Source organism: Pristiophorus japonicus, chromosome 13 (genome assembly GCF_044704955.1).
Source record: "Pristiophorus japonicus isolate sPriJap1 chromosome 13, sPriJap1.hap1, whole genome shotgun sequence".
Lineage (NCBI taxonomy): Eukaryota > Metazoa > Chordata > Chondrichthyes > Pristiophoridae > Pristiophorus > Pristiophorus japonicus.
In genome coordinates this window covers 19,372,839-19,394,363 of record NC_091989.1, presented here as the reverse complement: position 1 = coordinate 19,394,363, position 21,525 = coordinate 19,372,839, and the positions used below count along the sequence as shown (strand labels likewise).

At 45.7% G+C, this 21,525-nt stretch overlaps 1 protein-coding gene and 1 long non-coding RNA gene across 3 annotated transcripts in view; one reads left to right on the top strand and one right to left on the bottom strand.

Annotated features, from left to right (window-relative positions):
* The window catches only part of LOC139278431 (uncharacterized), a 133,642-nt gene that overhangs the window by 24,990 nt on the left and 87,127 nt on the right, over window positions 1–21,525 (top strand). The gene's annotated exons all lie outside the window — the stretch shown is intronic.
* Window positions 17,146–21,525, bottom strand: part of exoc4 (exocyst complex component 4) — a 617,734-nt gene continuing 613,354 nt past the window's right edge. Inside the window, exon 17 of the mRNA XM_070897190.1 lies at window positions 17,146–20,478. Within this exon, the coding sequence (XP_070753291.1) occupies window positions 20,241–20,478 (238 nt within the window). The 3' untranslated portion in view covers window positions 17,146–20,240. The remainder of the gene's footprint in view (window positions 20,479–21,525) is intronic.

Sequence of the window (21,525 nt, the reverse complement as noted above, 5' to 3'; positions counted from 1 at the left end):
GAGCTCTCCGTCCAAGCCGACTGCCTACTATGGGGCAGCCAGGTAGTCATGCCTCAGAGGGGCGGGGAAGTTTTCATCAGGGAACTCCACAGCGAGCACCCAGGCATCGTGCTGATGAAGGCCATTGCCTGGTCACACGTTTGGTGGCCGGGAATTGATTCAGACCTGGAACACTGTGTTCGCAGGTGCACGACGTGTGCTCAGCTGGGAAATGCCCCCAGGGAGGCCCCGTTCAGCCCGTGGCCCTGGCCCACCAGGCCATGGTCACGCATTCACATAGACTACGCGGGTCCATTCATGGGGAAAATGTTTCTCATCGTGGTTGATGCGTACTCGAAATGAATCGAGTGCATCATTTTGAATTCGTGCACGACATCCACCACTGTGGAGAGTCTACGTGCGGTCTTTGCGATCCACGGTTTGCCGGACATCCTTGTTAGCGATAATGGCCCATGTTTCACTAGCTCCGAATTCCGGGAGTGCAGTTCGGGTAATGGCATCAACCATGTCAGGACAGCACCGTTCAAGCCGGCCTCCAATGGCCAGGCGGAACGTGTGGTCCAAATCATAAAACAAGGCATGCTCCGGATTCAAGGTCCCACCCTTCAATGCCGCCTATCGCGCCTCCTGCTGGCCTATAGATCCTGACCGCACTCGCTCACGGGGGTCCCGCCCGCGGAGCACCTTATGAAACGTACACTCAAAACTCGGCTGACCCTCATTCATCCTGTCTTGTCCGACATTGTTGAAGGCAAGCGCCAGTCCCAAAATGAGTACCATGACCGTAATTCAAGGGGGAGATGTATAGAAATTGGTGACCCCGTATTTGTTCTCAATCACACTTTGGGGCCCAAATGGCTTGAAGGTACTGAAATAGACAAAGAGGAGAATAGGGTCATCGTGGTTAAACTTAACAATGGGCAGATATGCCGCAAGCATCTGGACCAGGTAAAAAATAGGTTCAGCATGGACTCTGAGGAACCTGAGGAAGATCATGAGATGGTATTCACACCACCGCCAGTGAACGAGCAACAAGAACATTCAGCAGCATGCACAGTCCCGGCGGTCAACCCGGACAGGCCGGAATCACCACAGGGGACAGACACGCATACCAAGGCTCAACAGCCAGAGCCCCAACTGCGGCGCTCCATGAGAGAGCGCAGACCACCCGAGAGACTTAACCTGTGATCCCAATAAGACATTGGGAGGGGAGGTGATGTCATGTATGTAACCTTCATGTAACAACACTGCAATACTGTATATACTTGAGAAATGCACACATTGACCACCGGGGGTGACTTTGTGGGAGACACTCCTCACCTGGTCATCCAGGTATATAAAGGGAGGTCCCACGCAGGGTCATCACTTTTTGGTCTTGTGAATAAAGGTGCAGGTCACAGAGTGACCTTGTCCATAGAATGTGCCTTGTGTGGATTTGTGGTATTGTGTAAGGACTTTACAGCACCCTTCTTGATGGGGGGCGTGGGCAGGCGGTACTGTGGAAGGCCTGGCTTGACCCTCTTCAGAGGCTGGTCTGGGGATTGGAGTGGGAGTGGCAGTTGATTTTGTCAATGGCCGTGGGGTCTGGGCGTGTTCCCTTATTGCAGCAGCTACCTCTAACATTCCCTCCCTCATGTTCCCTGACGGTGTATCAACTACCTGCGACATTCCCTCCCTCGTGTGCCCGGACAGTGTTCAAATTTCTCGTGAGAGTGTTGTTACTTCTCCCGACAGTTTCGATACCTCATCGCCCACCCCACTGATGGTATCCAGGAATGATCGCGTAAGGTCAATGCTCTCCGCACTCATTGCCATCATCTGAACCACATCTGTTCGATCCTGCACCTCAGGAGAGCGCTGTCGAGCTCTCCTTCCCCTCCTCACCCTGGGTGTGGCTCGCTGCATCCCACAGGGACCTGCAGCCTCGGACGGTGGGGCCATGGGTTTGCCTCACTGCATCCCACTGGAATCCCCAGCCTCGGACTGTGAGAAACCATGGAATGTCCCAACACTTGTACCATTCAGGTAAGGGGCTGGCACCTCAATGGGTGGCACCTGCACCTCCTCCAGAGTGAGTAAAACAGTGGGGGCTTCATCCTCCCCTTGCCCCTCACCCTAACCCATGCTCTTGGTCTGGAAGATGGGATTGGAAGATGTTGTCTTCTTCAGGCTCGTCCACAACTGAATCTTCTTCTGGATCAACTTCAGCCTCGTCAGGGTTGGCTTCAAGTTCTGCACAATATAACAGAACAGACAAATGGTTAGCAGCAGAGAAGGGGACAGGGTGGCATGTGTAGGCTCACACAGCGCAGGCAGCAGGTTCCTTTGAAGGACCACGATGAATGATAGCACATTGCATCAACCGAAGTGTAGCTGACGGAGACGTCCCCATGAACCGTAGCATGGCTAGCCCGCGCAGTACTTAACATTTAGCAACGCCAGAATGTGGAATTTCCTCGAGTGTGGGCCCAACTTGTGCCGTGGTGGTTGTTTTTCTCAGGCAGGACCCATCAAAGCAGCGACCCTGTCTTCCAAGGGTGTCACTGGGGGCAGATTTGCCGGGCCTCCTCCTGTTTGAGTTCTTTCTCTTTTGTTGTGATCCACCTTCCTCTGCAAAGATGAAAATATAACTTTTTAGAGAGGGTGTCTTTCTGCTGGGTGGGACATGCAGATGGTCACATTTACAATTGCAATTCCAATAAATAAATGAAAATATTACTTACACTAACTACTTGACCAAGGTCCTGCCACTTCTTTTTGCACTGACCTCCAGACCTCGGGGTGGTCACCATTGCACAGTAATCTTCTGCAAGTTGGTTCCAACGTTTCTTCATTTCTTTTGATGAAACTTTTATGTGACCTCTGCTGGTGTCCAGCTTGTGCCATCTGGCCTCGATTACAGTAACTAGTGCCGCCACTTCATCCTGTGAGAAATTCTTGGTCCTTGAGCCGCGGTGCATATTGTATTGCAGCTCCGATTTTTCCACTAAGAATGAAAGTTCTCTTTAAAAATGGCCGAATGCAGACCGGGAGCTATACTGGGCATGCCGCCCATAGCAGTCACGTCAAAAACGTCTTTTTTTTCCCGCGCATGCACAGAAGGGGCGGCATCGCTTTTTCAGCGCAGCCATTAGGCTCCGTCCCCCAAAACTAAAGAACAACTGGCGCGCCACCAATTAAAAAAATTAGAACGGGGAAACTTGCAAGTTTTTTTTTTTGGAGTAGTCTGGGCCCAAAAAAATGCACGTAACTCTTGCAATAAGCCAAAAAAACAGCATTGGGGAAAATTGAGCCCCATATTCTTAATATTTTAAATGACCTGTCTAATGTGCATTTCTGCCCATCGTACTCAGATTTCTGCATCCAAAACCCCAGAAAGAAAGAATTGCATTATTTTTCAAAATAGGAGCGATAACCCATGTAAACTCTCAATTAACTATTCAAGACACTTAAAAACAACGGCGGTCATTTGACATAGAGATAGTATGGCTGTAACCTCTGATTGACCTTTTAAATAAAAAGAGAAAAAGAGGACTGAAGGGTTATGATTTCAGTTTCAACAGGAATTAAACTCTGACTCCCACCCAGCGGTTACTTAACGGAAATTAAACTTTGTAACATGGTTTCACCAGGCTTAGTAACACCTTAATACATTCTCCATTACCTGGTTCTTATAAATCACATGCCATCTGACTTACCCTGAGCAACAATACAGGAGATTGAAGTGTATATGTCTAAAGGATAGTGTCCGCCACACTTCACATGTCACGCTTGAATTTTAGAGGCAAAATATATATTTTTTAAATGGGAAAGAAAGACGGTCATTTCCCATTTGTTTTTCTGACCTCAAAAGGTCAAAAGGAGTCAGTTTGCTTCTAGCCTTTAGACACACTCTAAACTTAGCAGCAAAGGGTTTTTATAAAATAAATAAGGAGAAGCTGTTTTCACTGACAGAAGGGTCAGTATCCAGAGGACACCGATTTAAGGTGATTGGCAAAAGAACCAGGGAGGAGATGGGGAGAATATTTTTTACACAGCGGTGTCCTCTGGTTACTGACCCTTCTGTCAGTGAAAACAGCTTCTCCTTATTTATTTTATAAAAACCCTTTGCTGCTAAGTTTAGAGTGTTATGATCTGGAATGCACTGCCTGAAAAGGCAGTGGAAGCAGGTTCAACAGTAACTTTCAAAAGGCAATTGGATGAAAATGTGAAGGGGAGAAAATTGCGAGGCTATGAGGAAAGAGCAGGGGCGTGGGACTGATTGAAGAGCCTCACAGGCAAATGGCCTCCTTCTGTGATTCCATGATTCAAAGTATTGTGCATGATATCGTGGCCCAGTGCTGAGAAAACAGAGAATCCCCTGACATGGTGCGAGCAATGCTATAGTAGATGAGAAAACATATCACATATCCTGTTCCATGGAACAGATCCTGGAGGCAGTGTTATCTAAATCCACTTTGTGTTTCATAATGTTGAACCGCTACTGGAAAGATTTTTGCTTGGCTCTAGTTACAGCTGGATTGCCAATTGTAATGATCACAATTGGGAATCCCATCACTAACCTGCCAGTAGTACCAGTGCCAATATATCTATTTCACAAAACACATGGTGCTGCCATTCCAGTCATGTGCTTGCTCCCGGAGCACCAATGCTTGTACTCCTTCAGTACATTATCAGGATGTGTGGTAAAAAAAGAATTAATTCATAGACAACGCAGGCTACTTTCTTTTGGGTGGCGTTGTGGAATCTGGTGCACACCACTGACTGGACAGCAGGATTGCGGATTGAACCTTACGCACAACCCTTTGCGCAATGGCTGAGCCTACATGCTCGACTGGACCAAGGCCCAAAGTCGATCCTCAGTCTGTGTTACGTTAGGTGAGCTCAGCAAAGGGAATTACAATTAACCTCAATGTAGGTTAGGGAGGGGGGTAAAAATCAGCTGGGCTTCTATTCTTCATCACTGGCTCCATCCCTCTCCCTGAGGCTGAGCCAGACTGTTCGCAGCCTTGGTGTCACATTTGACCCCGCGATGAGAGTCCAACCACATATCCGCTCCATCACCAAGCCCGCTTACTCCCACCTCTGTAAAATCACCCGTCTCCACCCCTGTCTCAGCTTATCTGCTGCTAAAGCTCTCGTCCATGCCTTTGATACCTCTAGACGACTATTCCAAGGCTCTCCTGGCCGGCCATCCTACATAAACTTGTGCTCATCCAAAACTCTGCTGCCTGTATCCTAACTCGCACCAAGTCCCGTTCACCCATCACCCCAGTGCTCACTGACCTACATTAGCTCCCAGTCCATTCTCATCCTTGTTTTCAAATCGCTCCATGGCCTTGCCCCTCCCTAACTCTGTAACCTCCTCCTCCAGCCCTACAACCCTTTGAAATCTCTATGCTCCTCCAATTCTGGCCTCTTGCGCATTCCCGATTGTAATCGCTCCACCATTGGCGGCCGTGCCTTCAGCTGCTTGGGCCCTGAACTCTGGAATTCCCTCCCTAAACCCCTCGGCCTCTCTCCTCCTTTAAGACACTCCTTAAAAAACGTAACTCTTTGATCAACCTTTTGGTCGTCTCTCCTAATATCTCCTTATATGGCTCAGTATAAAATTTTTGTTTGATAACTTTTCTGTGAAATGACTTGGGGACACTTTAGTAGATTAAAGGCACATTATAAATGCAAGTTGTTGTTGTTGATCATTAACTAGTGTTCCCTGAGAAAGAGAAATGGATGTAAGAACATAAGAACTAGGAGCAGGATTAAGCCATTTGGCCCCTCGGGCCTGCTCTGCCATTTAAAAAGATCATGGCTGATCTGATCATGGATTCAGCTCCACTTCCCTGCCCGATCCCCATAACGTTCAAAAATCTGTCTATCTCCGCCTTAAATATATTCAATGACCCAGCCTCCACAGCTCTCTGGGGCAGAGAATTCCACAGATTTACAACTCTGAGAGAGAAGAAATTTATCCTTATCTCAGTTTTAAATGGGCAGTCCCTTATTCTAAGACTATGTCCCCTAGTTTTAGTTTCCCCTATGAGTGGAAATATCCTCTCTGCATCCACCTTGTCGAGCCCCTCATTATCTTATATGTCTCGACAAGATCACCTCTCATTCTTCTGAACTCCAATGAGTATAGGCCCAACCTACTCAACTTATCTTCATAAGTCAACCTCCTCATCTCCGGAATCAACCTAGTGAACCTTCTCTGAACAGCCTTCAATGCAAGTATATCCTTCCTTAATACGGAGACCAAAACTTATCCACCCTGCACGTTACATCCTCAAAGAACTCCAGCAAATTTGTCGAACATGATTTCTCTTTCATAAAACTATGCTGACTCTGCTTGATTGAATTATGCTTTTCCAAATGTCCTGCTGCTGTTTCCTTAATAATAGACTCCAGCATTTTCCCAACGACAGATGTTAGGCTAACTGGTCTATAGCTTCCTGCCTTTTGTTTGCCTCCTTTTTTAAATAGGGGTGTTACATTTGTGGTTTACCAATCTGCTGGGACCACCCCAGAATCCAGGGAATTTTGGTAGATTATAACCAATGCATCCACTATCTCTGCAGCTACTTCTTTTATGACCCTAGGATGCAAGCCATCAGGTCCAGGGGACTTGTTTGCCTTTGGTCCCATTATTTTACCGAGTACTATTTCTTTAGTGATAGTGATTATATTAAGTTCCTCCCTCCCTATAGCCCCTTGATTATCCACTATTAGGATGTTTTTAGTGTCTTCTACCGTGAAGACCGAAACAAAATATTTGTTCAACGTCTCTGCCATTTCCTTGTTCACCATTATTAATTCCACAGTCTCATCCTCTAGGGGACCAACATTTACTGTAGCCACTCTTTTCCTTTTTATGTACCCGTAGAAACTCTTACTATCCGTTTTTATATTTCATGCTCGTTTACTTTATTATCTATCTTCCCTCTGTGTCATTTTTTAATTCATTCTTTGCTAGCTTTTGAATGTTTCCCAATCCTCTGGCCTCCCACTAGTCTTGGCCACATTGTATGCCCTTGTTTTCAATTTGATACCATCCCTTATTTCCTTAGTTAGCCACGGATGGTTATCCCTTCTCTTCCAGTCTTTCCTTCTCATTGGATATATTTTTGTTGCGAGTTATGAAATAAATTCTTAAATGTCTGCCACTGCTCATCAACCGTCCCATACTTTATATATTTTCCCAGTCCACTTTAGCTAACTCTGCCTTCATATCTTTGTGGTCCCCTTTATTTAAGCTTAGGACACTGGTTTGAGATCCAACTTTCTCACCCTCCAACTGAATTTGAAATTCAACCGTGTTATGGTCAGTCATTCCTAGAGGATCCTTTACTTGGAGATCATTTATTAATCCTGTCTCATTACACAGTACCAGATCTAAGATAGCCTGCTCCCTGGTTGGTTCCGCAACGTACTGTTCAAGGAAACTATCCCGGATACACTCTATGAACTCTTCCTCAAGGCTACCCTGGCCAATTTGATTTGTCTAATCAATACGAAGGTTAAAATTGGCCATGATTATTGCCGTTCCTTTTTTACAAGCCTCCATTATTTCTTGATTTATACTGATGTGTGCAGCTCAGATGGCAGCTGATAAAGAAAGAAAAATGACAGACTTGCATTTATATAGCGCATTTCACAACCTCAGGACATTCCAAAGCTTTATAGCCAATGAAGTACTTTTGAAGTGTACGCTTACGCACAGCAAGCTCCCACAAACAGCAATGTGATAATGACGATATAATCTGTTTTTAGTGATGTTGGTTGAGGGATAAATATTGGCCAGGACGGACTGTCTAGGTTCATACATGAGTGATGGTCATAGAACAGTATCCTGGAGGGGTTAAACAAGCGTAGCAGAGAAGTCACGGTAAATCAACAAGGAGTGGTGGAGTGACGCCAAGATTCGATTTTGAATACTAGCAGGAGAGGAAGGAAGATTAAAAATGGCCAGTTCCCCCGGGACCTGCAAAACGAGAAATAAACATTTGTCAATTCTGACAGAAAATCTGACTGTTAAAATGGAAGATCATGAAGGTGCCTGGGAAACAAAGACCAAGAGAAATAGAAGCAGAGAAACTTAAAGAAGGACAAAATGGAGACCAGGTAACAAACTATTTCAGTAAGTTTAGAAATCACGAAAGCAGCTTAAGACCCCAGATCGTTGTCTAAAGATTGGGATCACAATGCTAATTGGCTTCCTTTCAAGTGAGCTCACGACAGTCCTGGAAATTAATCTGTAACGTGGAAAGCCATGCAACAATTTCGAGATATTTAAAAAGAAACTGATCCATACCCCAGGGCTATCATTGACACCAGGCACAAATCAATCAGTTAGCAAAAGTTAATTAACACATTCATTCAGCACAAAATAACAGTATCAGTATTCAAAGCACCAATTCAGTCCAATCTATCCCTTGGAGCAGGTAAGGCAACCAGCAGTTAACTAAAGTCAGAACTTATCCAAGGGGTGAATTTCTGCTGGGGTTGTCTCGATTGTCCGCTGTAAGTTTGGTGAAATATCCGCAGAATTGGTGTAAGCGATCGGGAGGATCCCGCAGAATAACCATTCACGCATCCCAGTGTAGAAGAATTCATTTTTAAAAATCTATTAATTATTGCATGTTCCAAAGTGTTTTACAACCAATGAATTACTTTCTGAAGTGCAGCCACTGTGGTTATGTTGGCAACATGGCAACTAGTTGCACACAGCAGGGTCCCACAAATGGCAAATGAAATGAATGACCAGCTGACTTGTTGTTTTGGTGCAGTTGGGTGAGGGAGGAATGCTTGGCAGAATATCAGGTGAGCTCAGTGGTAGTATAGTCAACTCAGAGTCAGCGGGGGGGGGGGGGTCAAGTCCAGAGAGACAACTACAAAAATCCAGGCTGACACTCCAGTGCAGTACTGAGGGAACGCTGCACTGTCGGAGGTGATGTCTTTCGGATGAGATGTTAAACCGAGGCCCTGGCCTTTCAGGTGGATGTAAAAGATCCCATGGCACTATTGGCAAGAATAGCAGGGGAGTTATCCCCCAGTGTCTTGGCCAATAATTATCCCTCAACCAACATCATTAAAAACAGATTACTTGCCACCTGGCTCTTTGCTGACGTGAACTGTAAGAAGACAATTCTCCGCGGTTGTTACCAGGAAGGTGCCTAAAGTACCTAGCGTCTTGTTGGCGTGACCAATCAGGCTTTGTTGGTTGAATTTTTCTTATTATTCATCCTTGGAATGTGGGCATCACTGGCAAGGCCAGCATTTATTGACCAACCCCTAGTTTCCCTCAAATTTGATACAACTGAGTGGCTCGCTAGGCCACGACTGAGGGCAATTAAAAGCCAGCCACGTTGGTGTAGGACCAGAGTCAAATATAGGCCAATTTCCTTCCCTAAAGACCAGTTGGGTTTTTATGACAATCCGACATCTTTGTGGTCACTTTTACTGATACCTCTTTTTTTTAAATCTACAAATTTTTCTTACAACTGTCATTGTGGGATTTGGACTCACATTTTCTGCATGATAAATCTGGGCCTCTGGATTACTCTTCGAGTAACATAACTGCCACACTACTGTACCCGGTACTGTACCCTATCCAGTCATCTAGTGATTATGTCATTGGAGACTTTTCAAAGGGACATCCAGCATAACAGTTAATCAGGATGGTACGATGGGGAAACCTTAAAAATGCCATGTGTGGTGCAGGAAGTGCTGTTCCTCCGAGGCTGATACAGAGGCACATAGTTGTGGAAGAATAGAGGGAGCTTTACTGTGCAACTGGCATGGGGCACTCGTGCTGACACTCAGTCCCTGAAATGCGATCCATTCACCACCACTAACATCTCTCACATTGATGAACATAGAAATAGGGGTGGAGACCCAGTGTTATGGGCCCTTGGTGCAAATGTAGCATAACAGACATTAAAATCAGCCTGCAAAGGCGGAATTGTGATTACTTGTGTCTTAAATTATTCATCGATGCTGTTGCAAATGCTAATTCAGTTACATTTTCAGATGCTGCCACTCAAACATTGTACCTATACATTATGTTTCCAGCACCTAACGTGATAAACTATGAGGTCCATTTGTCTTTTGGATGTGACGTTAAACCGAGGCCTCGTCTCCTCTCTCTGGTGGGCGTAAAAGATTCCATGCCATTATTTCGAAGAACAGCTGGGGAGTTATCCCCAATGTCCTGGCCAATATTTATCCCTCATCCAACATCACCAAAACAGATGATCTGGCCATTATCATATTGCTGTTTGTGGGAGCTTGCTGTGCACAAATTGGCTGCCACGTTTCCTACATTACAACAGTGACTACACTTCAAAAAAATAAGTACTTAACTGGCTTGTTTGCGTTCTTTCTTTCTGTCCTATGCTACAGCTCAGTACAGCATTAGGAGGGCGGTCAAGGGATGCAGATTTGTGCGGATATGGCGGACAACTGGTTTAGCCATTCACTGCTAGATCTGACTGGACCACATAAAGCATTATCGGGTCCTGCTCTCATCTGCCAAAATTGGTCACTATTCCAGAATGATGCTAGAATGCAAAGATAAACCCTGACTTCTACTGCTAACCGTCTTCTTAAACCCCTCACCTCTGACAATTGTGAGGAGCTCAAGGACTTATTTGTCTGTAAGATTGAGACCATCCGTTCAGCTGCCTCTGTCACTTCTCTTCCTTCCCTGAGCCCATTCCAAGGTTCCCCCCTGCCCTAGCCCTGAACTCTCACCTTTCTCCAGTTTCTTTCCGATCTCCCCTCATGACCTCTTCACACTACCTTGTCCATGAGACCCATTTCCTGCTCCCTCGACTCTATTCCTACCAAACTGCTGACCACCCAACTTATGTTTCTGGCTCCAACCTTAGCTGACATTGTTAACTGTTCTCTCTCCCTAGGTACTATCCCCCCGCTCCCTCAAATCTGCCTCTCTCATCACCCCTCTCCTCAAAAAACAAACCCTTGACCCCTCCGTCTTTGCAAACTACTGCCCCATCTCCAACCTCCCTTTCCCTTCAAATGTCCTTGAACGTGTTGTCGCCTCACATATCCGTGCCCACCTTTCCCAGAACTGTTTGAATCCCTCCAATCAGGTTTCCTGCTGCCACAGTACTGAAACGGCTCTCATCAAAGTCACAAATGACATCCTTTGTGACTGTGACAATGGCAAACTATCCCTCCTCGTGCTTCTTGATTTGTATGCAGCCTTTGACACGGTTGACCTCTATCCTCCTCCAACACTTCCCCACCATTGTCCAGCTGGGTGGGACTACACTCACCTATTTCGATTCTTATCCATCTAATCGTAGCCAGAGAATCACCTGCAACGGCTTTTCTTCCCGCTCCCGCATCGTTACCTCTGGTGTCCCCCAAGGATCTATCCTTGGCCCCCTCCTATTTCTCATCTACATGCTGCCCCTTGGCGGCATCATCCAAAAACACAGCGTCACTTTCCACATGTAAGCTGATGACACCCAGCTCTACCTCAACACCACTTCTCTCGACCCTTCCACGATCTCCAATTAAATATCGGGAAGACCAAAGCCATTGTTTTGGTCTCCGCCATGAACTCTGTTCCCTAGCCACCTACTCTATCCCTTTCCCCAACATTTGCCTGAGGCTGAACCATACTATTGTCATATTTGACCCTAAAATGAGCTTCTGACCACATATCCGCGGCATAACTAAAAAAGCCTATTTACACCTCCGTATCATCGCCCGTCTCTGCCCTTGCCTCAGCTCATCCACTGCAAAAGCCCTCATCCATGCCTTTACTACCTCTAGACTTGACTATTCCAACTCACTCCTGGCTGGCCTCACATGTTCTACCCTATGTAAACTTGAAGTCATCCAAAACTCGAATGCCCATGTCCTAACTCGCACCAAGTCCTGTTTACCCTTCACCCCTGTTATTGCTGACCTACATTGGCACCCGGTTAAGCAATGCCTGGTCCTTTCATGGCCTTGCCTCTCCCTATCGCTGTAATCTCCTCCAGTCCCCTCCCGAGATATCTGCACTCTTGAGCATCCCTGATTTTAATCGCTCCACCATGGGTGGCCGTGCCTTCTGTTGCCTAGGCCCTAAGCTCTGGAATTCCCTGCCTAAACCTTTCCGCCTCTATCCCTCTTTCCTCCTTTGAAATGCTCCGTAGACCTACCTCTCTGACCAAGCCCTGCCCTAATTTCTCCTTATGCGGCTCGGTGTCTTATGATACTCTTGTGATGCATCTTGGGATGTTTCACTATGTTAATGGCGCTATATAAATACATTGGGGTAGAAATTACCCCCCAACTGAAACGGGTTTTTACCGCAGCTGCAGTTAAGGTCGCCTCTTGAGCGACATTCGGCTCTTTGGTTTTTTTTCTCTCCGATCCGGAACTCCATCATAATAGGGGCGGTGACTACACCTGCAGGACGGATAAGCAGCGTGACAGCAACTGAGGGGCAGAAGTTGGGTGCGGAATGGAGGAACCGCTGCAATGATGTCATCATGGCGCCGCGTCACCATGGCTCTCCCCTTCACTTAAAGGGGAGAGCCTCCGTGATTATAAAACTTCAGGCCACCAGGGAGGACTTTGGCTGGGCCAGCGGCCTGGCACTGAAGAGGGCAGTGGCAGGCAGCCTGTTGGCGGCCCGGCCGAACCCGGGGGCAAATTTGTCGGTCTGACACGGCAGTCAGCCGACAAAATAACGGCAGCGGCAGTGCGTCCTCCTCTTTAAGGGAAGCCACACCGCTGTTGCAGAAGGCCACAGCCTCACTGGACAACTGAAGAAATGCTTGTTTTGGCACCCCTGGTGGGCCGAAGACTGCCCAAGGGCAATGTCGCCATCGGAGGGTTAGATTGGCGGTGCGTACAGTGATGACGTGCTTACCACGGATCGGCAGGGGCGGGGGGGGGGGGGAGGGTGGAGAGGGGAGATCGGGGCACCGCCGGGAGGGCAATTGGGCAATCAGCGGCCATTCCACCAAAAGTCGGTGGCCTTTCCACTCCATGGCCGCTGACTTACGGTGGTAACCGGCCTTAAGATGCGGCAATTTCGTCCGAAGTTGTTGTTGTTGTCTATGTACATCAATCAACATGAATCATGAAAACAAATTGCACACTACCCTCCGATTCCCACTAGATGGTCCTAGTGCACTTTTAATGCACCAAAGTAAAGTACACTCCCACCCCCATTATATCTTGGCTCTGAGCAGTTCATCATTTTACATGTGGTAACAAGATGTGCTCTTATAGTGAATACAGACACCAGATTTCACACTCACTACACATTTAAAAACTGTTGTATCCGGTAACTCGCTCCGTGTTCTCTTGGGGTCGACTGCTGCCGTCCAATACGAACAGGCACAGAGCTGCCACATATCTGGCTTCAGCTACTGTCCTAAAAATTTCTAAAATGCCTGCATTTTTTATAAATAAAAGTCAACTTTTCTCTTGTCTTATAACATCACTAAAACAGATTATCTGGTCACCATCACATTGCTGTTTGTGGGATCTTGCTGTGTGCAAAATTGCTTTATTGGGTCACCCCTCAGCATCTCTTTTCTAGAGAAAAGAGCCCCAGTGGTCGCACTCTCCCATCTTAAGTCAGAAGGCTGTGAGTTCAAGACCCACTCCAGACACTTGGAGCACATAATCTAGCTAGTCTTTTTCAGGGAAAATGTTAAAATACCTTCTCAGATAGATGTGGAAGATCCCATGGCACTATTTGAAGAAGTGCAGGAGGGTGTTCCTGGTATTCTGGCCAACATTTATCCCTCAACCAAAATTATTGAGAGATTATCTGGGCATTTATCTCATTGCAATTTGTGGGATCTTGCTGTGCGCAAATTGGCTGTTTCCTATATCACAGAAGTGACTTCACTTCAAAAAGTACTTCATTGGCTGTGAAGTGCATTAGGATGTTGTGCAAGGCATTTTATGTGAAAGTTAATTCTTTAATTGTCAATTCGGATGCATAATTTCTCCTTTAAGAAAGCTATGCTGCCTCATTGGCTTAATGGGTAAATCACCATGCGGTGTTGCACACAGCTACATAGACCCCAAGTTTGATTTGGCACACACATGCATGTGTGTTTACACCAGGCAAGAACAGTTAGGCTCAGCTGTCATGCCCCCGTGGTTGAATAGCCTGATGACAGTCACTGTTGAGGCTCACACCTGAAGATTGGGGGACGGGTGGTGCCCCTTGAGCTGACCCCCAGCACTAACCAGCATCTTCTGAAGAGCATGGAGGGAAATTGGAACAATATATTTAACATTTGACTCCGACCTCAACAAATGCAGCCACTCTGAGAGGAACAGCTCAAGTTCAGTGTGGCCACAGACTCCAATAGGAACCATGATGCAGCTCTACACTTCTGATCATTTTTATTCTTAAATGATCTTGCCATTTGGATAATTGATCTGCAAGGAGAGGCTTTGCAGTCTCAAATTATAGATGAGGAAACGAATTGAGGAGGTGTGGAAGAAATACTTCCAAGCGTTTAAAATTATTTAGGGAATGAATGAAACGGAACCCGAGAAGTTGTTCTATGTGTAGAACCAGAAGCAAAGGGCCAATAGTCATGATTATAAGCTTAAATAACATAAGCAAGATATGACAACAGTCCCTTTATTGAAGAGCTGTATATTAATGAAATGTACTGCAACCAAATGAGCGGTGAATAATCTTCTGCGAGATATAGAAACATAGAAAATAGGTGCAGGAGTAGGCCATTCAGCCCTTTGAGCCAGCACCGCCATTCAATGAGTTCATGGCTGAACATGCAACTTCAGTACCCCATTCCTGCTTTCTCGCCATACCCCTTGATCCCCCTAGTAGTAAGGACTACATCTAACTCCTTTTTGAATATATTTAGTGAATTGGCCTCAACAACTTTCTGTGGTAGAGAATTCCACAGGTTCACCACTCTCTGGGTGAAGAAGTTTCTCCTCATCTCGGTCCTAAATGGCTTACCCCTTATCCTTAGATGTGACCCCTGGTTCTGGACTTCCCCAACATTGGGAACATTCTTCCTGCATCTAACCTGTCTAAACCCGTCAGAATTTTAAATGTGTCTATGAGATTCCCTCTCATTCTTCTGAACTCCAGTGAATACAAGCCCAGTTGATTCAGTCTTTCTTGATATGTCAGTCCCGCCATCCCGGGAATCAGTCTGGTGAACCTTCGCTGCACTCCCTCAATAGCAAGAATGTCCTTCCTCAAGTTAAGAGACCAAAACTGTACACAATACTCCAGGTGTGGCCTCACCAAGGCCCTGTACAACTGTAGCAACACCTCCCTGCTCCTGTACTCAAATCCCCTCGCTATGAAGGCCAACATGCCATTTGCTTTCTTAACCGCCTGCCGTACCTACATGCCAGCCTTCAATGACTGATGTACCATGACACCCAGGTCTCGTTGCACCTCTCCTTTTCCTAATCTGTCACCATTCAGATAATAGTCTGTCTCTCTGTTTTTACCACCAAAGTGGATAACCTCACATTTATCCACATTATACTTCATCTGCCATGCATTTGCCCACTCACCTAACCTATCCAAGTCACTCTGCAGCCTCATAGCATCCTCCTCGCAGCTCACACTGCCACCCAACTTAGTGTCATCCGCAAATTTGGAGATACTACATTTAATCCCCTCGTCTAAATCATTAATGTACAATGTAAACAGCTGGGGCCCCAGCACAGAACCTTGCAGTACCCCACTAGTCACTGCTTGCCATTCTGAAAAGTACCCATTCACTCCTACTCTTTGCTTCCTGTCTGACAACCAGTTCTCAATCCATGTCAGCACACTACCCTCAATCCCATATGCTTTAACTTTGCACATTAATCTCTTGTGTGGGACCTTGTCGAAAGCCTTCTGAAAGTACAAATACACCATATCAACTGGTTATTCCCTTGTCCACTCTATTGGAAACATCCTCAAAAAATTCCAGAAGATTTGTCAAGCATGATTTCCCTTTCACAAATCCATGCTGACTTGGACCTATCATGTCACCTCTTTCCAAATGCGCTGCTATGACATCCTTAATAATTGATTCCATCATTTTACCCACTACCGATGTCAGGCTGCCCGGTCTATAATTCCCTGTTTTCTCTCTCCCTCCTTTTTTAAAAAGTGGGGTTACATTGGCTACCCTCCACTCCATAGGAACTGATCCAGAGTCTATGGAATGTTGGAAAATGACTGTCAATGCATCCGCTATTTCCAAGGCCACCTCCTTAAGTACTCTGGGATGCAGTCCATCAGGCCCTGGGGATTTATCGGCCTTCAATCCCATCAATTTCCCCAACACAATTTCCCGGCTAATAAGGATTTCCCTCAGTTCCTCTTTCTTACTAGACCCTCTGACCCCTTTTATATCCGGAAGGTTGTTTGTGTCCTCCTTAGTGAATACCAAACCAAAGTACTTGTTCAATTGGTCTGCCATTTCTTTGTTCCCAGTTATGACTTTCCCCGATTCTGACTGCAGGGGACCAACGTTTGTCTTTACTAACCTTTTTCTCTTTACATATTTATAGAAGCTTTTGCAGTCCGTCTTAATGTTCCCTGCAAGCTTCCTCTCGTACTCCATTTTCCCTGCCCTAATCAAACCCTTTGTCCTCCTCTGCTGAGTTCCAAATTTCTCCCAGTCCCCAGGTTCATCGGGACAAGATCCTGAAATGGGAATGAGTGAAAGGATCGGGTTTTGTGGAGGCAGGTGTTGGGCCCAAAAAGGAGACTGCAATCAAGAATCAAATGACCTTTTATTTATTCCCATCCCCCTTTTTTATTGTTGAGTGCCTGTCATTCTCTTTTTACCCCAAATCTTTTCTCTATACCCTCCCACTCCACTTCCCCACTGGGGTCCTTCCCTGCAACCGAGAAGAGAAAGTGCACGGTTTATGGGTTGTCATTTCAACTGTAAGCCAGGAGGCAGTTGAGCGCAGCCCAATGGAGACTCCTCAACCGAATTTCCCTCCCTGGTGCTTTTCCAACAGTGCCAAAGCTGGGCTCGGGATATCAGTAAAACTCAACTCAACACGTTTGATGCTGTGCATTGGCACGTCACTGCAGAAGGCTTGCCTCTCCGATGGAAACAGGAGGAAAAAAAGACAAGCTCAAGAATGCTGACCAGCAACTTTTTATCCAACTTTATTGCAGCGTATTTTTTGCGCGCATATTAAAGGACAGAGTAGTCATTGGTTCATGCAGTGCATTAGTAAATCTCATACAGATTATGTAGTTGGGAGCATGTATACAAAGAAGTTGGGACTGGAATCAGAAAACATCCATTCCTTTTTTGCGAATCTAAATAACAATGAACAGATTTTTGAATGATAATTCTGTACAAGTGTTTTTTTTGCGATTGACCAGCCCTAAATTTAGAGTTAGCCCGACTTGCACTGACATCGTCCTCTGCTGCCTCTATTGACAAAAGCCATAATAATTTGGAGTGTACGGAATATTGGTGTCGCAGAATGTCTCACTTGCATACAGACTTGTTATGGCACGCACAAATTCAAAAGGGGATTGGTGCCATATAGGAGGAGGGGGGGGCACGGCCCTTTTCATTGGTCTACACATACCAGAAACAAAAAAAAATTATTTTTGAAAAGCTCCAACTAAACTCTCCCAACTTATTTTCAGTCTTTTATAAATACCTGTGGCCTTGAGTTTATCCCATGCTTGATGTAAAGGCCCTGTTACCATGTGTCTTGGGGCAGTCTGGAAATTGTTGCAGAGAAACAAAATAAAACACACTCCTTCACCCACTCACTCTCCCATCGTTAAATTTTGAAGTCTGCCGCTGCTCTCCTGGCCGAATGAATCCAAGGAGACAGGTGCAAAGGCAGTACTGAAAGTTGGGTCAAGTGATTTACATTGACGTACATTAAGCAGTTGACAAGACTCGAAAATCACCTCAACACAACACAAGCCTTTTCCGTTCGCTGATGATTTCCTTTGTGTGTGGGGCCCACTCATCTGCATCTGTTTCTTATGTAAAACTCTTTATTGGCTTGAGGCCCTCCCTCTCATACGGAGTCTGCTTTTCATTTGGGCATTTTAGCACATCTTCTTCTCCTTTCAAAACCCACGCAATAATCATTAATCTCCCAGATGCACCGTAATAAAACCCAATTAGATGAGATTTTGAAGAGTTCAAATAGTCTCCGATGAGTTTTGCGTAAATGTCATTTATTAATCGGGGCCAAGCACAGATAATCTAATCTCACTACAGCCGAGTTGGACACTAACCTTATTTTCACCCGCTCATCTCAGTGGAATTTGCCTAATCATGTAACCCAATCATTTACATGAAACTCATAGTTCTTACACAATTAAGCACCAGGTCTGCGCACGTCCTCATCTTTATTCAGTCATGCAAGATGTCTCCTATAATTCAGAGATCAGCTGATATTTAATAATCCAAGACAAACCTGTTCTGTGCTGTTTATCAATTTCTGTTAGTTTCTCGCTCCATTCTCTCTCCTCTGTCCTGAATTTATGGTTCCAAAGATGAGCAGCTGCCCTCTAAGACCAACTGTTTCTCATCTGTGCAGCTCAGCGATTCAGCAGGCTATTCAACTAGAGGGAGCATCGCACCTGAGCCCAATCCTGGGCTGGCGCCTGCACGGGGGAGTGGGCAAGAATCCCCACCCCACCCAGAGTTTTCTTTCCTTAGCCACAGGGTTCAGAAGCCAATTGAAATGTCCTAAATGCCACCTTGGCTAAAATGAGCTAACCCCACACAGACTGGGACCTGGCCCAGAGTCTGTGAGCTACATCAGGCGAGTCCTTGACCCACTGGTCCATCACTGGAGCTTTTTATCAACTGAATGTTCAGTTGGTGCAGAGTAAATCAGAGTCAATAAAGAAATCAATGTTTATTATTTGGAAGTTCCTGGTGAAATCAACTGGCTTGCAAGCGTGTATCTGGGGTCCATTCTGAACCCCTTGGAAGGAAGTGCAAGTATAGTGCTCCTGCCAGCACATTGTAGTACATTCTGTTTTCATACAGGAATTAGTTTGATTAGTGTAGTGCATTATTCAAATTTTTTTTTATCGGATTGAGTTTTTGCTGATGTCTTGCGGAAGGTTTTAAACAGTATCTAAAGCGCTCCTTCTCTCCAGTGACCACAGGCACAGTCGGCTACAGCTGCACGCATGGCGCTTTGTGGGGGTGGAGGGTGGGAGTGGGGAGTTTTTGAAGGTGAGGCAGGACAATGCCAGAGAATGAAACATTTCCCAGCTCGAACACCCAGATTTGGCATCAAGTGATCCCAGGTGTGGAAAAGATAAGATACAAAACAGAGCTCCCTCTATGTTGCACAGCAATAAAGCCTAGCCCCAACCTCAGATAAGCATCCGCTATTGTGTCAGGTTTTCATATTGCACCCTTAAACTCCAAGTGAGATCATCAAATTTAGCACAAACTATGTCCCGCTTCAGACTCTCCTGTCTAAACTTCAGTTGTCGAACATTGGATTCAAACCGTGCAGATTTTGCGATATTGACATTATCTGTGTCAATTTGAAAAATTTAACAGGATGACATACTGTATTTATTAAATGTGCTAATGGCACAAGTAGCAGATCATCATCACTGCAATAACTCAACCTTTTAGTTTATTAGCAGCTTATGCTTTATGGTCACGAACTGAAATGTCAACTGGACACTTGCCAATTTGGGAGGGTGGGGGGAGGGGAGAGGAAGTGCATCAAAATCTATTGGCTGATTTTAAGTTGCCATCTTTGGGCAGGCGAGATTGCCAGCTGTTAACAAAGGAGTACTGTACTGCATTAACAGAAGTGTGTGTGTGTGGGCAGAGTGGACACTATCATAAGACATTGGCTGATCATTGGGTGGCACTGATGGTGATCCAACCTTCTGAGGTGAAGGAGGAAGCACAGGGGTATAGTATGAGGCAGCTGTGTGAGATGCCAAAGGAGGAAAATATGGCAGGGGGGGGGGATGCTGTTAATTCTGAGCTTCAGTTTTAGTTGGCCAGGGAAAGGAAGGCTAGCCCATGAGAATGAGAACATCCCTCAGAAGGCAACAAGGTTCAATAGTGTCACCTTAACCTTCATAATCTATGTACACGTTTCACCACTAATGGACTTGAACAGTTAAACACACACTAAATATAATAGCAAGTTGCCTTTGGGCCGAGCTGCGATTCTAACTAGGTTGGAGTTGTTCTTTACTGAGTCCCCGCTTTGTGGCTGGGTCTTTAGACTGTGGTGATCTTCTTGTCCTTGGTGGCTTGTTTGATAGCAGCCTGTTCACAGATGATCTCTTTGAGGCGCTGCAGGCGCATGTTTTGTGTGGTCTGATCTCCAACTCCAGTCTGGCTGCGGTGGAGGAGACTGAGGGCGTTGATGTACTCCAGTTCTGTGTACTTCACCCCTTGGTCCACCACCAGGTTCAGCAGCTCGTCGGGATTGTTGTACAGCATCTCGTAGTATTGCCTGTGTATAAAAGGCACATAGCAAACCAGAATTAAAGGCACCAGGTGCATTGACAATAACTTCCTATGTTTTATCTTAAAGGTTCTAGGTAATAAGACAGGTACAAATGAGGAAGGCCATTTGGCCCATCCTAGCTTATCTATCCCATAAAACTGCAGCAGCATGTTTCTGAAATGATTGTAGGGTCTTTGCTCCACTGCCCCATCCAGAAGTTCAAGCCAAGCATTGATCACTCTTTATACAAAGGACTTCCTGACATCAGTCCTAAATTTGCCTTGCACTAGTTTGATCTTTGTTCAATGATTACAATTGAATTTGAAGTAGATTTTTCTTTTCTATACCATTTACCAACTCGGATACTTCTATGAGGTACACTCTCAGTCGCCCGTTTCAAGGATGAAGAGCCCAGAGTCTACAGACTATTCTCAAAACTCAGTCCCCTTGTGGCTCTCTCTGCACTGCACTGGTCACCCTGCCATCTCGCTGACCAAAACTGGACACAGTACTCAAGGCGCAATCTGACCATTAGCTACCGGGAAATCTGCTGGGTAAGTTGCTCTATGATAGTTAACTCTTCAAGAATTAAAAAAATGCCTATGGGTTATACTGATGTACAAGTCACTCCTTATATTCAAAAAACATATGGATAAACATAATGTTGTTCAAATCCCACCGTGGCAGTTTGACAATTGGAATTCAGTTTAAAAAGTCTGGAACTAAATGAAACTGGTTTCAGTAAAAGTGATCACGGTACATAGAAACATAGAAAATAGTTGCAGGAATAGGTCATTCGGCTCCTCGAGCCTGCACCGCCATTCAATAAGATCATGGCTGATCATTCCCTCAGTACCCCTTTCCTGCTTTCTCTCCATACCCCTTGATCCCCTTAGCCGTAAGGGCCATATCTAATTCCCCCTTGAATGTATCCAATGAACTGGCATCAACAACTCTCTGCGGCAGGGAATTCCACGGGTTAACAACTCTCTGAGTGAAGAAGTTTCTCCTCATCTCAGTCCTAAATGGCTTACCCCTTATCCTTAGACTGTG